At 42.1% G+C, this 17,042-nt stretch overlaps 2 protein-coding genes across 3 annotated transcripts in view; one reads left to right on the top strand and one right to left on the bottom strand.

Moving 5' to 3' along the window:
• Positions 1-5,518, top strand: part of IL1B (interleukin 1 beta) — a 7,046-nt gene extending 1,528 nt beyond the window's left edge. Inside the window, exons 4-7 of the mRNA XM_059407723.1 lie at positions 1,259-1,463; positions 2,205-2,369; positions 3,780-3,910; positions 4,674-5,518. Coding sequence (XP_059263706.1) covers positions 1,259-1,463; positions 2,205-2,369; positions 3,780-3,910; positions 4,674-4,883 — 711 coding nt within the window. The 3' untranslated portion in view covers positions 4,884-5,518. The remainder of the gene's footprint in view (positions 1-1,258; positions 1,464-2,204; positions 2,370-3,779; positions 3,911-4,673) is intronic.
• The window catches only part of LOC132022476 (interleukin-36 gamma-like), a 162,380-nt gene that overhangs the window by 104,212 nt on the left and 41,126 nt on the right, over positions 1-17,042 (bottom strand). The gene's annotated exons all lie outside the window — the stretch shown is intronic.

Below are 17,042 nucleotides of genomic sequence, written 5' to 3'. Positions count from 1 at the left end.
GGGAACTAATGTATGCCTGCCCCCTTTAAAGGTAGGATAGTTTTTCCGGGAACTAATGTATGCCTGCCCCCTTTAAAGGTAGGATAGTTTTTCCTCCCTGGGGTAAAGCTTATGACAATAAGATGTAGATTATGTAAACAAAAAGATGATCTTAAGCAAGCCATTTCATCCGCTGGGCCTCTGAAAAATAAATAAGGGGAATGAACCAGATGATCTTTGAGTTCCTGGCATCCTGTAACATTCAATTCTGAAATATTGTCATTGGTGGCTAACTTTATCCCTGGAAATGGGTGTTTTTCTGACTCTCAACCTTATTTGGTGCCATTTTAATGTTTGAGCTGTCTCCTCTTCTGTATGAGGCCTGATGACTTTCCAAGGTGGTACAACCATCAACCTAGCTAGGTCATTTGGACAGATTAGCAAGCAGCTACCTTTCTCTGATTTTTTTTATTTCCAATTCTTGGTAGCCTCCCCTAACCTAATAATCCAGTCCCTACCCTTGTAAAAAGTACATTTCTTTAAATGTTTTTAAAGCAGTCACTGGTTTACTCCAGCCCTGGGTGGGGTGTGGCTTCTCTGTCTGGCCCTTACCCCCACTGCTCCTTCCAGCAACTGGGCTCCCTCCCATTGGGAGCCTCAGCTCTGGTCAGGAACTTACAGTCACGCTCAGCTTTCCTCTGTGCACTTAGAGGCCTCTTTAACTGTCCTTTGAGAGTTCAAACCATTATCAACCTCACTTAAGCCTTCATCCAGTTATATCCCCCTGAATAACGGGAAAGTGGGAACATATTTCACAAATAGTAACCACTTTTAAAGTATTTGCAGAATGTAGACCTTATAGAGAATAATCAAAAATTTGTTGAATGAACATAGATGAATGGGAACTCTTATGCTCATCATTGCCATGAAGAATTAAATACATAGTGTTAGAGCATAAACGATACAAAAAGACACAGAGGGTAAGAAGATATACATTTATGGTTAGGTGGAGCAGTGTATAAAAAAGATAAATGAGGTAGACGGTTTTATTCTAAAAGAATACCATATATGCCAGCAGAAAGCCCACGGTTCTGGTTTTCGGTCTGCCTCTAACTTGCCACAGGCCCTTGGACAAACCACTAAACCTCTCTGGGCTTCAGAGAGGGGAGAGTTTAGCATTAGAAGCTCAGTTATCCCCAAGGCCCCTTTGGCCTCTCTGATGGGAAAGCAGTTCTCTGGCCCAACCACCTTAACACATTCTTCCTTGGTCTCTCCATAGTGCTGCTTCCAAGACCTGAACAACAGCTATCTGGAAGAGGAGGGCATCCAGCTTCAAATCTCCCACCAGCTTCATAACAAGAGTCTGAGCCATTTCGTGTCAGTCATTGTGGCTTTGGAGAAGCTGAAGAAGATATCTGTACCCTGCTCACTGCCCCTCCAGGGTGATGACCTGATGAATGTTTTTCACTGCATCTTTGAAGAAGGTATTTACTGAGAACCTCGGGTAGACAGGAGACCTCGGGTCATTTGCTTCTCAGAGTCCATAACTCAGCAGTCAACTATTCTGCCCTGAAGCTGAAGCCTTTTAAAAGGAGAAGGCCCAGTAATGAGAGAAAAACAGAGAAGCCTAGACACTAAATGGATTATCTCTTTAGTTGAAACTATTCTCTTTTTTTAAGATTTTATTTATTTATTTGACAGAGAGAGATCACAAGTAGGCAGAGAGGCAGGCAGAGAGAGAGGAGGAAGCAGGCTCCCTGCTAAGCAGAGAGCCCGATATGGGGCTCCATCCCAGGACCCTGGGATCATGACCTGATCTGAAGGCAGAGGCTTTAACCCACTGAGCCACCCAGGCACCCCAGTTGAAACTATTCTTAAAGTCAGACCTTGATAACTACTCAACATTTGCCAGTCACTCCACCAGTCTTAGGCTCTCGTTTGCATTACCTCCCACAAGTCTCACGATGTCCCCATTGGGCTAGTGTTACTGCCATTGCCACCTATGTGAGTAGCTCTATTGCTAGTCCACAGCAAGCCCGAGCCCACATCTCATGGTGCCAGGTCCAGTGTTCTCACATACCCCAGCTTCTCCCCACCAATGTTATAAACAGATTCTGGCTGTGCATGCTCGGATAGCCTCCAAAAAAAACAAATTCTGCTGCCTTCTATCATCTGGACTGCCCTTCCAATTTTCTTCCTAACAACTTATACGCTCCACATTTCAGAACCCATCATCTTGGAAAAGTGTGATGATAACGCCTTTGTTCATGATGCACCCCCACGATCCCTGGACTGCAAATTCCAGGACATAAACCAAAAATCCCTGGTGCTGTATAACTCGTATGAGCTTCGGGCGCTCCACCTCAACGGAACTAGTGTGAACCAACAAGGTAACTGGGCACATCTGGATTCCTTTCTTGGTCTCCTGGCTGCTTGCTCATTCTCCACATTTTTAACAAAGTAGAACAATAAGGCGAATTATGAACATCAATGAAAAAACATTTAATAGGGGGCACTTGGGTGGCTCAGTGGGTTAAAGCCTCTGCCTTCAGATCAGGTCATGATCCCAGGGTCCTGGGATCGAGCCCCGCATCAGGCTCTCTGCTCAGCAGGGACCCTGCTTCCTCCTCTCTCTCTGCCTACTTGTGATCTCTGTGTTAAATAAATAAAAATCTTAAAAAAAAAAAAACATTTAATAATGAACATGTAAGCTATTTGTTTTGGTCCTAGCAATAACACCAGGTTGATTCCCTTAGAATGTTCATTTTTCAGCAAGAGATGAGACTCAGAGAAATTAGAATGCTCGTCACACCCAGGACCATTGTCCAGCCAAGTCTTTGAATAATAGCACAATGTCAGTGCTTCCCTTAGAAAGGGGTCATTTGATGAACATGACCTAACGCCTGTGGGTTCCTTTTTCCTGTTGTTGAAGTTGAAACTAGAGTGTCAACCAGATAATGTGTCCATCCTCTTTCCCAACCCTGCCCCTTTAACCCTAACATCCTTCCCGCCCAATACCAGATGGCTCCTTGTAGGGAAGTTTTACTGACAAGCAGGAACTTATCTCTCTCTGTTGTAACGAGTAGATGTTTCAAGTGGAGAGCCCATCACTTGTGGAAATCTGCCTGGCACCTTGCCACTGTGGCTGAACACTGTATGCAGGAGCACAGCCACAGGAGCAGCTGAAAGGAGCAGCCTGTTCTCTCCCAAGGCTGCTGACCTTGGGGAGAGGCATCTCAGCCAGGCCAGGACAAACCTGTTTCTTTCTAACTAGGTTGTGAGCATGACCTAAAGGCCCCCAAATGAGATGGCCATGACTAAGGAAAATTAAAATGCGTGTCTATTTGGAGCCACTTTTCCCAGTGAAGCCTCCCCTCTCCAAGTTCCTCCCACTTGTTATTCCATGTTCCTGACACAGTTTCGTGCCTGTTTTCTTTCAGGAGCCCTGATCTACCTCTTTTCTTGCCTTTCACGTTAATCAAATTGTTCTGCTCATTTGAATGGGCACACCACTGGCCCAAAATGGCTTCCTTCCATTTCCAAAACTTAGATCCCCTAATTCTTCACTGGTGATGAGGCTCTAAGAAACCCCCAGACCTTCTTTAGAGAAAAGAAACAACCAACTAAGCCTGCTATTTTCTGTGGGAAGCCAAGTTATCCTATCTGTTAGGCCACGGGAACCTCAGTGCGGCTCCCACAGCAGGTGTTAATTGTATGAGTCCTGGGCTGGGAATCCAGTGGTTGGGCCAGCCCTGCACTGCTGTGTGTTCCTGACCACAAGGCCCCCTTCCTTTCTCTAGCGGTGTTCCGCATGACCTTCGTGCAAGAAGATGAAGATATTACCAAGATACCTGTGGCCTTGTGCATCAAGGAAAAGAATCTGTACCTGTCCTGTGTGATGAAAGATGGGAAGCCCACCTTGCAGCTGGAGGTGAGTACCAGGGGCTGAAGTCTCCCTGGGGCTCTTCTCAAACACCCTTAGGCCTCACTCACTTCCAAGACAACAACCCTTTCTCTGCCCAGGAAATATGGGAGTAAAATACTTGATAATTTTGCATAAATGTAAATAAGTTTAATTGTTAGATGCATATAACTTTTACTCCCACAACAAAAAATTAAGTCATTTTGCTGATATTATTACATCCTGCCATTGCTACCACCCAATAGATGATACAATGTTAGGGTTAGAAGGATTATAACATTGTTAAGGTTATTCCAATTGATAAATGACACTTTGGGAAGTTAATCCATTCAAGGGAGCTGTCACCTATCATCTCCTCCACTCCCCAAGTCACCCTCCACCCCACTCCACCCCCAACCAGCTTTCCCAACAAAAGTTTCATTTCTAAATTGAAGTCATTCTAGCCAGGGCCATAAGGAAAAATAGAGCAAAAGTCCTTAGAAACTAGCGACTCCTAAAGTTTTAATCCAATTTTCACTTTTTAATAAAACTTCCACCTATATTATGCTCCCTGCCATTTGATATTAAGTTTCAGAAAAGAGTAAGAGTTCTTTCAGTCACTACACAGAAATTTGGGGTCACCAAGGTAAATCAGGAATCTGGATCCTGGTCCTATGCCACGTCAGTTTCCTCTCACTGAACTAGAGAATAACTTCACTAGAGTGTCTTTATCTCTTCCCTCATAAAAATTCTTATTTCTGTTTTGTTTTTGTTTTTGTTTTTGTTTTTGCAGATGTTAGACCCCAAAGTTTACCCAAAGAAGAGGATGGAAAAGCGATTTGTCTTCAACAAGACAGAAATCAAGAAAAAGGTGGAATTTGAGTCTTCTCAGTTTCCCAACTGGTACATCAGCACCTCTCAGGCAGAAGCAATGCCTGTCTTCCTGGGAAATAACAGAGGTGGTCACGACATAACTGACTTCACCATGGAACTCTCTTCCTAGAGACCTGTACCCAGAGAGTCCACAAGTGCTGAGTAACTCTTAGTGCTGGTGGAAAGGGAATAGAAGGGTTTAAACGTGACCTCAAGCTGAACTTCACTCTCTAATCAGTGCACAGCTGCCTTCCCTGAATCACTGCTATAAGATCTCCTGCCTACCAACCAGGTGGAATAGCCTGCTCTTCTCAGGGCCAATCCTCAGCCCCCCTCTGCTGAGTCAGGTCCCTCTCATCATTTCTGCTCACTCGAAGCCAGCCTGGCAGAGGCCGTTATGTGTTAGGTGCCAAGAAACCCTCTGTCCTTTAAGCCCAGCTTCTGATGAACAACCACTTAACTATTTATTTATTTATTTATTTATTGTTGGGTTATTCTATTTAAGTCAAGAGGGACAAGAAGCATCAGTGTCTGTGAAAGAGCCACTCTTCAAGAGCTATGAAATGAATTTAATTTGCTCTAATGTGCCATCTTTCTATCAAGTCCTTTCACCAAGGCTGAAAAACATATAAGCTCAGATTGTTTGAACAGGAATATTTATGAATGATTAAGTATAATCACACTGCTTCAATGATTCTGAAATAAACTTCACTGAAAAAAAACTTTTCTTGCCCATGTGGTAATTGCCTTTTCTTGAATCTGACACAGAAGAGTAAAGATAAATGGGGCCATGAGAATTCGCCTTGGGAAACTGGAAGCCCACTCCTCATCACTGAGCATGGCAAAATATCTAGGAACATCACTAACCAGCAAAGACAAACCTACCTATCCCACCCCTTCATTTCTGTTTCTCCTCAAAAGGATATTTGGTCCACAAGTTTCATCTGAAAAATGGGATCAGCCGAAGTAAGGCAGGAAGTGTTGGGAGTAACCACTGTCAGCAATCTCTCTACTCATTTATTCAACAAATGTTTATTAAGTAAATCCTATGTACTAGGAGCTGGGAGTACAGAAACAAGATAGGTAAGGCATTCCTAGTTAGATAGGAGAGGCAGATAGATAGAAGTAAAAATAAGGCAACGTGACAAACAGAGGTAAGTTAAAGCATGAAAGAAGCAGCCAGGAGGACAACATCTACTGTGAAGGACAGATGGTCAAGGAGGACAGCATGAGTCAGACCGGAAAGAATGAGCAGGAATGGGGCACCTGGGTGGCTCAGTGGGTTAAAGCCTCTGCCTTCGGCTCAAGTCATGATCCCAGGGTCCTGAGATCAAGCCCCGCATGGGACTCTCTGCTCGGCAGGGAACCTCCTTCCTCCTATCTCTCTGCCTGCTTCTCTGCCTACTTGCGATCTCTGTCTGTCAAAAAAATAAATAAAATCTTTAAAAAAAAAAAAAAAAAAGAATGAGCAGGAGTTCCGCACAAAGAAGGGAAAGGGTTCTCTTAGTACTGGGACCAGTGTGATCAAAAGTATGGAGCAAAAAAATGGATAATAAGGGGCACCTGGATCATTCAGTTGATTAAACAACTGCCTTTGGCACAGGCCATGATCCTGGAGTACTGGGATCAAGTCCCGTTTGGGGCTCCTTGCTCAGCAGGGAGTCTGCTTCTCCCACTGACTTCTCCCCTCTCATGCTTTCTCTCTCTCTCTCTCTCTCTCTCTCTCTCTCAAATAAATTAAAAATCTTTTAAAACTTTTAAATAAAAAGTGAATAATAAATGATGTAAGGAGTAAACTTTCCAAAATTGCAGAAGTCACCAGAAGCAAAGTCAAAACACAAAAACAATCTAGGGAAGACATATTTGTAACCTCCAGTAGGAAACATACCATATCATCACAGCTCCTACCAGCTTTCAAGGAGATCCCATATACCTGGAGAGTAGGAGGCAAGTGCGCATAAATTTGAGTCCATAGGGTTAGGATACGGCTTATCCTATATGCTTGGGCTGGAGTAAGCCAGTATCTGCTGGGGGAAAGGCAAATGATGCAACGATATGTGGGAGCACAGCTAGTCTGAAAGGCAGGTTGGGGTGGGTTGCTGCTACACCAATGACGGAAGCATAAGTCAGTGTGTCTTCTGTACAGATTTGCTCTCTGCCCCATTCCTATCCCCCTGTATAGCCTTGCTGAATTATCCACAAACATCCGATTCAACTGGAAGCCAGAGTGAAAATGACCTAGAGAACTAGTGTGACGCCCACCCAGGGGTATGGGACCATAGTCAGAGTCTCCTCCCAGTTCCATCACATCTTAACCACATCCTGGCTCCTAAATTGACATTTGGACACAAGACAAGTGATTAGGTTCCCCCCCCCCCCCCCCGGGAAGTTCAGAAGCAATGTTTTTCTTTTTCTTTTTTTTTAAATTTTTTTTATTTATTTTCAGCATAACATTGTTTTTGTACCACACCCAGTGCTCCATGCAATCTGTGCCCTCTATAATACCCATCACCTGGTTCCCCCAACCTCCCAACCCCCGCCCCTTCAAACCCCTCAGATTGTTTTTCAGAGTCCATAGTCTCTCATGGTTCACCTCCCCTTCCAATTTCCCCAAACTCCCTTCTCCTCTCTATCTCCCCATGTCCTCCATGCTATTTGTTATGCTCCACAAATAAGTGAAACCATATGATAATTGACTCTCTCTGCTTGACTTATTTCACTCAGCATAATGTCCTCCAGTCCCGTCCATGTTGCTACAGAAGTTGGGTATTCGTCCTTTCTGATGGAGGCATAATACTCCATAGTGTATATGGACCACATCTTCCTTATCCATTCGTCCGTTGAAGGGCATCTTGGTTCTTTCCACAGTTTGGCGACCATGGCCATTGCTTCTATAAACATTGGGGTACAGATGGCCCTTCTTTTCACTGCATCTGTATCTTTGGGGTAAATACCCAGTAGTACAATTGCAGGGTCATAGGGAAGTTCTATTTTTAATTTCTTGAGGAATCTCCACACTGTTCTCCAAAGAGGCTGCACCAACTTGCATTCCCACCAACAGTGGAAGAGGGTTCCCCTTTCTCCACATCCCCTCCAACACATGTTGTTTCCTGTTTTGCTAATTTTGGCCATTCTAACTGGTGTAAGGTGATTATTTGTATGATTGTTTGCTTACACAAAAAATCATGAAAATTAAAATCCCTCTTGGAAAGCAAGTCATAAAACCATAAAATGAAGTACATGGACCAGGAAAGGAAGGTCTGGGAGGAGCAAGGATGGTTCCAGGGCTCTAGGCAGCTCTCTCAAAACAGGGACCTCCTTGGGGCGCCTGGGTGGCTCAGTGGGTTAAGCTGCTGCCTTCGGCTCAGGTCATGATCTCAGGGTCCTGGGATCGAGTCCCACGTCGGGCTCTCTGCTCAGCAGGGAGCTTGCTTCCCTTCCTCTCTCTCTGCCTGCCTCTCTGTCTATTTGTGATCTCTCTCTATCAAATAAATAAATAAAATCTTTAAAAAAAAAAAAAAAACAGGGACCTCCTTGCTTCTGAGAACATCGCACTTTCTGGCAAATAGGGCAGCTGGAGATAGATGGGTCCAAGTAAAGCCTATCTTTGGACAAGAGGGGCCCTCTGGGGACCAAGGTATAAGGTGTTCCTGGTATTCAGACTCTCCCTTTCTTTTTTTTTTTAATTTTTTTATTTTTTATAAACATATAATATATTTTTATCCCCAGGGGTACAGGTCTGTGAATCGCCAGGTTTACACACTTCACAGCACTCACCATAGCACATACCCTCCCCAATGTCCATAACCCTACCCCCCTCCTCCCAACCCCCCTCCCCCCAGCAACCCTCAGTTTGTTTTGTGAGATTAAGAGTCACTTATGGTTTGTCTCCCTCCCAATCCCATCTTGTTTCATTCATTCTTCTCCTACCCCCTTAACCCCCCATGTTGCATCTCCACTTCCTTATATCAGGGAGATCATATGATAGTTGTCTTTCTCCGTTTGACTTATTTCGCTAAGCATGATACCCTCTAGTTCCATCCACATCGTCGCAAATGGCAAGATTTCATCTCTTTTGAAAATCCATGAGGAGAACACAGGCAGCAACCTCTTCGACCTCAGCCACAGCAATATCTTCCTAGGAATATTGCCAAAGGCAAGGGAAGCAAGGGCAAAAATGAACTATTGGGATTTTATCAAGATCAAAAGCTTTTGCACAGCAAAGGAAACAGTTAACAAAACCAAAAGACAACTGACAGAATGGGAGAAGATATTTGCAAATGACATATCAGATAAAGGGCTAGTGTCCAAAATCTATAAAGAACTTAGCAAAGACCAAATAATCCAATCAAGAAATGGGCAGAAGACATGAACAGACATTTCTGCAAAGAAGACATCCAGATGGCCAACAGACAAATGAAAAAGTGCTCCATATCAGTTGGCATCAGGGAAATCCAAATCAAAACCATAATGAGATATCACCTCACACCAATCAGAATGGCTAAAATTAACAAGTCAGGAAATGACAGATGCTGGCGAGGATGCGGAGAAAGGGGAACCCTCCTCCACTGTTGGTGGGAATGCAAGCTGGTGCAACCACTCTGGAAAACAGCATGGACGTTCCTCAAAATGTTGAAAATAGAACTACCCTATGACCCAGCAATTGCACTACTGGGTATTTACCCTAAAGATACAAACGTAGTGATCCGAAGGGGCACGTGCACCCGAATGTTTATAGCAGCAATGTCTACAATAGCCAAACTATGGAAAGAACCTAGATGTCCATCAACAGATGAATGGATAAAGAAGATGTAGTATATATGCACAATGGAATACTATGAAGCCAGCCACTCCCTTTCTTGATGAGAGCTTCCACATAGGCTGTTTGAAAGAATCAATGCTTCTCTTTCTCTCTAGCCCCTCCCTGCACCCAAACCCATCAGCTCTCAGAGCCAACAAAAGGTATGACATCCTTCATTTGTCAGGGATGAGAAGTGTGAGCCAAGGGAGTCCTCACAGCCACCACCTGAGCATCCTGACACTGCCATTCAACCTGAAGAAGCATGTAGCCAAAAGGGTCCACATGATTTGTATGTGAAGGCTGGGTTTGGATGAGTCCTTGGAGCAGAGGGATATGTGGAATCCAGATACATATAGGAACATCTACACACACTGTTATTTGGCTTTTTAAAATATAACATCAGGAACACCTAGAAGAGAAGTCAAGTGTGGGGGCTGAGCCTCAGTGCCCTCCTAGCCACAGGGATAAGACTTTGGTCCCAAGTATGTAATGTCCTATTGATGCACCAACCATCATGAACCTAACTTCTAGAGCATCAAGTCCAATTCCCTCCCCAAAGACCCTTCCAGGGCCCAATACTTGTAGAATGTTGGTCTTCCAATGTTTTAGTTTATAAACCACCTAGGAGAGTTTTGAAAAACTATGATCTCACCCCTTTGCCAACATACATGTTTAAGGTTAAAATCTAAATTTTTTTGTGATTTTTTAAAAGATTTTATTTATTTATTTCACAGACCGAGAGATCACAAGTAGACAGAGAGGCAGGCAGAGAGAGGGGGAGAAGCAGGCTCCCCACTGAGCAGAGCACCCGATGCAGGGCTTGATCTCAGGACCCCAAGATCATGACCTGAGCTGAAGGCAGAGGCTTAACCCACTGAGCCACCCAGGTGCCCCTGTAATTTTAAATAGTTAATTGCAAATGTTATCATTTCTGGAATATTGTAAATTTAACATTTAAAAAAAACTGTTACATCACTTGTAAACATATCCAACAAAATCCTAATACCATAGTAACTGTTTCTTACTGTCAGCCATCTAAAAATTACATGAACAAATTCCTCTGCAACAGGTGAAAATTAACAACATCCCTTTTTTTCTTGAACTGATATTTTCATCCATTTCCCCTATGAAATTTTATCATAATGTAACACATATTATGCTTAAAAGCATTTTACTGATCATTCCATTCTTTGCAACAATAAAAACATGTTCAATCAAAACTTAATCTTTAAAAATATTTATTTTGGGGCACCTGGGTGGCTCAGTGGGTTAAAGCCTCTGCCTTCAGCTCAGGTCATGATCCCAGGGTCCTGGGATCGAGCCCCGCATCAGACTTTCTGCTCAGCAGGAGGCCTGCTTCCTTTCCTCTCTCTCTGCCTACTTGTGATCTCTCTCCCTTTGTCAAATAAATTAATAAAATCTTTTTAAAAAAAATTTGTTATGTAATCACAGAATGTTAAATTTTTTTCAAAATTCTTCTAGATTGAGTCATCATTACAATTATTGTTACTATACAACCAATCAAAATAACATAAATAAATTAAAAACATAATATATTATGAATATTAATTATTAGCAATATACCTTGATGAGACCAAGTTTTTTTTGGGGGGTGGGGGAGAAGGGCAGAGAGGGAGAGGAAGAGAGAGAAACTTAAGCAGACTTCATGCCCAGTGCTGCACCTGGTGTAGGGCTTGATCTCACAACCCTGAGATCATGACCTGAGCTAAAATCAAGAGTCAGATGCTTAACCAACTGAGCCACCCAGGCTCAGAGACCAAGCTTTTAAAAACATTATTTCATATACTTATATGTTACTCAAAATTAGAGTGATCCTGTTCAACATTGATCCTATTCTTAATTTGTTTTTGTTTTTGGTTTGTTTTTTTTTTTCTTGAAGGGAAGTAGTGGGAAAACATGTACATATAAGTAATACATAAGAATGAAAGGAATTTTACTGCAGAAATGTCATACAATTCTTTGAAATCCTTCTAAGCTACTTGCCAAAATTACATAGTCATCTATCATCAAAAATTATGTTTAATGACTTATTAATCTACAACTTACTAAGGTTATTCTTCAGTTTTGTCGGAAGTTAAGAAATGGAAATCATGGAGTGCTGGGTGTCTCAGTCAGCTGGGTGTCTGCCTTTGGCTCAGGCCGTGGTCCCAGGGTCCTGGGATGGAGTCCCTTATTGGACTCCTTGCCCAGCAGGGAGTCTGCTTCTCCCTATGCCTGCCACTCCCCCTCTTTGTTCTCTCTCTGTCTCTCTCTCTTTGACAAGTAAATAAATAAAATCTTTAAAAAAAAAAAAAAGAAAGAAAGAAAGAAGGGAAATCACCGGAGCTGCAAAAGCCCTTAGAGTCCCTCACTGAACACTGATATTCCCTTTGTTTGGTGTCCCAGGGGCTCTGATACCCTAGGGCAATCTAACTTCCTAAGGTTAGGAAAGTGTGGGAAGACTGGTATTCTCATCTTTCTTGATGAGTAGGTAAAGGGCAAATGTACAATGGGAAGTGAAGGTCAGTCTGGCCTTCTTTCTGTTACTCATGTGGCTGTCTGCCCTGGTGCTATTTATTGGACTGGATGAAAGCCAAGAATGACCAAAGCTAATGTCAGGATGCCAGGTGACTAGAGTGACAAGACCTAATGGAGCTCTGCTGCATTGTGAGGGGGAGAAGATTGGAGTGGGAGGCTTGGCCCCACTCTTCCTTCTGACCTTTTTTCTTCCTCTATAATAATGCCAGGTAGGGGCAAGTTCAGGTAATCAGCTCTAGTAGATGTGATTCAAGGCAAGGGTCTGGTCTCTATAAGGAGTTGGGACTTAGTGTGTGATACAAAACCAACAGAGTTCTTAAACATGGGAGGGATGATGTCCTGATATTTTTTTTTATCACTCTTGCTGTTGTGTGAAGAATGTACCCAGGGGACAGGAAGAGAGGATGACAAAAGTGGAAGCAAACAGGCCAGTTAGGAGGCTGTAGCAACGGACTACACAGGAAATAGCACTATCTTGAGCAAGGGTAATAGGTGGTGGGGGATATATTCTGGGCATAGAGACAACAGAACTAGCTGATGGAATAAATGTAGGAGAGGAGGAAAAGAGAAGTCAAGGAGGACTCACAGGTTTGAAAGCTGAGTAAGTGGGTAAATGGGGGGTATTTAAAGAATAGGAAAGCCTCGGGTAGCAACAGGTATCCTGTTTGTGGGGGATTGGGTGAACCAGAAGTTCTGTTTTAGCCAAGTTGTATTTGAGATACCTATTAGCCATGAGAATAGAAAATCCAAATCTCCCTTGAGATTCAGTTTCAGGAGTAACCGGGATGTAGAAAGCATATGCTGCCATAGGTCACCCGACGCTACCTAACAAGAGTGAGTTGCTAGAAAAGAGAACAGCCAAAGACTGTGTCCTGAGTATAACAATGTAGAGGGGTTGAAAGGAAGAAATAGAGCCATCAAAGGAGATTGAGGAGTAACCAGTGAGGTGAGGGAAGATATAATAGAGGGGAAAGGACAACAGGAGAAAGAGGGTAAAGCAGAAGGAGGTCCACCAGGTCCAACAATACCAAAATGTCAAGGACCTGAGAGCCTGGACTTCAGATTTGGTGAGAAAGAGACTGTGAGGGACAAAACAAAAGTGAGGACAGAGCTTAAGGACAAAACCCTTCTCAGACCTGATTCAGGAGAGAATGAAAGGCAACAAGTGGAACCAGTGAGTAGGCAAGACTCCTTTGAACAGTTTTGCTATAAAAGAAAAGGGGAAGCAAGAGGGGCAGAGAAATGCAGTGATAGCTGGAGGGGGCCATGGGCTCAAAAAAGGATGTTTACATTTAAGATGGGAGTTGTTATAATACATTGGTAGGCTCATATAATCAATCAGTGAGAAGGAGAGAGATAAATGACAAAGGAGAGAGAAAAACGATGTAAGAGTGAAAAAGAAGGATAACAGGAGCCAAAGCCTGGAGTAGGCCATAGGGAAGAAGATAAAGGGAGGTGATGTACATGGATACAGATGCAAGTTGGTCAGTAATATCTGGGGTAAAAACACAAAGCAACTCCTTCCTAACTACACTTCTCTTCTGAATAAGACGGTACAGAGTATGCTCAGTCATGCTATCTACTCAGGGGCTTGTGGCTGTTATTCCTGCCCAGACTGGGTTCTCCTCCCCTAGCGCCCTAAGCAGGACCATTTTCACTGCCCAGCTCTTACTTTCAGACCAAACAGGTTGAGCTTCCCTGGCCACTGGCACATTCTCTTGGAGTCATCCTCTGTCAAACTCCAAATGTTGTGCCTTAGCTTCAACTCCTTTAAGGTCCTACTGGATTCTAGAAGAGTCTGAGAGGCATCTCCCTCCTACTCATTATCACATGGCAGCTGTGAGCAGTGGCTATTACAGGTATTAAATGCATAAGAATTTAGGCCATCTCAGGCAATAAATGCATAAGAATGCTGAGATTTTAAAGCACCCATTAATCATAATGAGTACAGAATTGTAGTCATCAGCAAACATTCAGGAAAAAGTCAGGTACTAAAGAAATTAGAAATTAGCTGATAAAGCAGTAAAAGATATTAATTAGGATTCAGATAAGGGGTAAGATTTAATCTATCTATATCAGGTGGGGAAAGCTGAAAGCAGTTAAGATAAAAATTGGGCATGAAGACATTTGAAAGATGTCCATGGAGCTTAGTTGTGAAACTAATTCCCACTGATTTATCAGTCTGGCCCCAACTCAGAGAAGTGAGCCTAAGAATTGACTGTGGTTAAGAAATGGGAAAATGTTCCCTGGTCATGGATTGGAAGAACAAATATTGTGAAAATGTCTATGCCACCTAAAGCAATCTACACATTTAATGCCATCCCTATCAAAATACCATCAACTTTTTTTCAAAGAAATTGAATAAATAATGCTAAAATTTATATGGAATCAGAAAAGACCCCCAAATAGCCAGAAGAATGTTGAGAAAGAAAACCAATTGTGGTCCATTGATGGCGGCATCACAATTTCAGACTACAAGCCCTATCACAAAGCTGTAATCATCAAGACAGTATAGTACTGGCACAAAAACAGACACATAGATCAATGGAACAGAACAGAGGGCCCAGAAATGGACCTCAACTCTATGGTTAACTAATCTTCGACAAAGCAGGAAAGACTGTCCAATGGAAAAAAGACAGTCTCTTCAACTCAATGGTGTTGGGAAAATTGGACAGCCACATGCAGAAAAATGAAATTGGACCTTACACTACACATAAAAATAGGCTCAAAGTGGATGAAAGATCTCAATGTGAGATAGGAATCCATCAAAATCCTTGAGGAGAACACAGGTAGCAACCTCTTCAACCTCAGCCACAGCAACTTCTTCCTAGAAACTTCACCAAAGGCAAGGGAAGCAAGGGCAAAAATGAACTACTGGGACTTCATCAAGATCAAAAGCTTTTGCTCAGCAAAGGAAACAGTCAACAAAACCAAAAGACAACTGTCATAATGGGAGAAGATATTTGCAAATGAAATATCAGATAAAGGTATCCAAAATCTATAAAGAACTTACAAACTCAACACCTAAAGAGCAAATAATCCAATCAAGAAATGGGCAGAAGACATGAACAGACATTTCTGCAAAGACATCCAGATGGCCAACAGACACATGAAAAAGTGCTCAACATCACTCAGCATCAGGGAAATACAAATCAAAACCACAGTGAGATACCACCTCACACCAGTCAGAATGGCTAAAATTAACCAGTCAGGAAATGACAGGTGTTGGCGAGGATGGGGATAAAGGGGAACCCTCCTACACTGTCGGTAAACACATGGATGTTCCTCAAAAAGTTGAAAATAGAGCTACCTTATGCAATCTCACTACTTGGTATTTACACTAAAGATATAAATGTAGTGATCCGAAGGAGAACGTGCACCCCAGTGTTTATAGCAGTCTTGTCCACAACAGCCAAATTTTGGAAAGAACCTAGATGTCCTTCAACAGATGAATGGATAAACATTCAAAACATTAAAGATGTGGCATATATATACAATGGAATACTATGCAGCCAATCAAAAAAAAAAGAGAAATCTTGCATTTGCAACAAATGTGGATGAAACCAGAGGTTATTATGCTAAGCGAAATAAGTCAATTAGAGAAAGACAATTATCATAGGATCTCTCTGATATGAGGAATTTGAGAGGTAAAGCAGTGGGAAAAAATGAAACAAGAAGGGACTGGGGAGGGAGACAAACCATAAGAGACTCTTAATCTCAGGAAACAAACTGAGGGTTGCTGGGGGGTGGGGAGGTAGTGATAGGGTGACTGGGTTATGGACATTGGGGAGGGTATGTGCTATGGTGAGTGCTGTGAATTGTGTATGCCTGATGATTCACAGACCTGTACCCCTAAAGCAAATAATACATTATAAATTAATAAAAAAAAATTGACTGTGCTTTGCATCAAGTTACCCAAGAAGAGACCAATGACAGTCTCACATTCTCAAGCCAATGGCTCACACCAGGTTCCTGAATCTTTGACCCAGGAAACTCAGGGTCAGAATCTTTGGCCTAGGAACTATGTCGGATGATTAATCTGTGATCTGTGCCGCTGTATTAAGTGGTTTTACAATTCCAGGAAAATATTTAAGAAAAAAAAAAGCATGGAGTTGATGATGTAAATGAGCCCACAGCTTCAACAATTTTGTGTTTACAGAAATGTTTTAAGATTATCCTGGTAATCAGTCTTCATTATTTAAGGAGTTTTAAACAATTAAAGAAACTGAAACATTAAAGAATCTGAGATATTATCTTTATAATTTCAATTTGCAATGTGTAATTGATATTAGATTTCTGATTTTAATTCGAAGGGTGGAAAACAATTTGCTTATGTTTCTAAAATTTATTTCACTTTTAATAGCCTGATTAACTACACTTTTTTTCCATCTGCTCTTTTTGGAGTTACAGGAAATTACTTACATACTTGGAAAGATTTTGCTTACTAGATTTTTAAGTCTGCCTTGGCAGACAATTAAAATGTTTGAAAGAAATATATATTAAATTTGTAGATATATTAAATTTTAACTTATAATATTTAAGGGAACTCAATTAAATGTGGTAGATAAGAGAGTCAAATATTTAGGGAGAATTAATAGGTTAAGCAATAAAATAACTGAGCATAAATTTAAAAAGTGAAGTGGCTCTTCTCATTGTTAAACCCAAAACTAGCTTTATAAACAGAACAGCAAGATTTGTAAATTGAACTTAAAATGTTAAGGAAGTTTTGGGTTTTTTGAAATGCATAATTGTAGTAAAATTAATCAGCTCATTTTAGGGCTCCAATAACTATAAATGTCTTTCCTATGCACACAAGCAACTCTTAAATGACCCCCCCCCCCCCAAAATTAATTGACTTAAGGAAGTCAGTCTGCCATCAGGGCTCTCAACTCAGAAGACCATGGAGAGAGGTTCCTCCCAAGTAGTCTTTATGAAGCTGGCCTTCCTTAC

This window comes from Mustela nigripes, chromosome 7 (genome assembly GCF_022355385.1).
Source record: "Mustela nigripes isolate SB6536 chromosome 7, MUSNIG.SB6536, whole genome shotgun sequence".
In the NCBI taxonomy this organism is placed as follows: Eukaryota; Metazoa; Chordata; class Mammalia; order Carnivora; family Mustelidae; genus Mustela; species Mustela nigripes.
The sequence above is the reverse complement of the archived record's forward strand: the minus strand, read 5'-3'. Positions and strand labels throughout refer to the sequence as shown.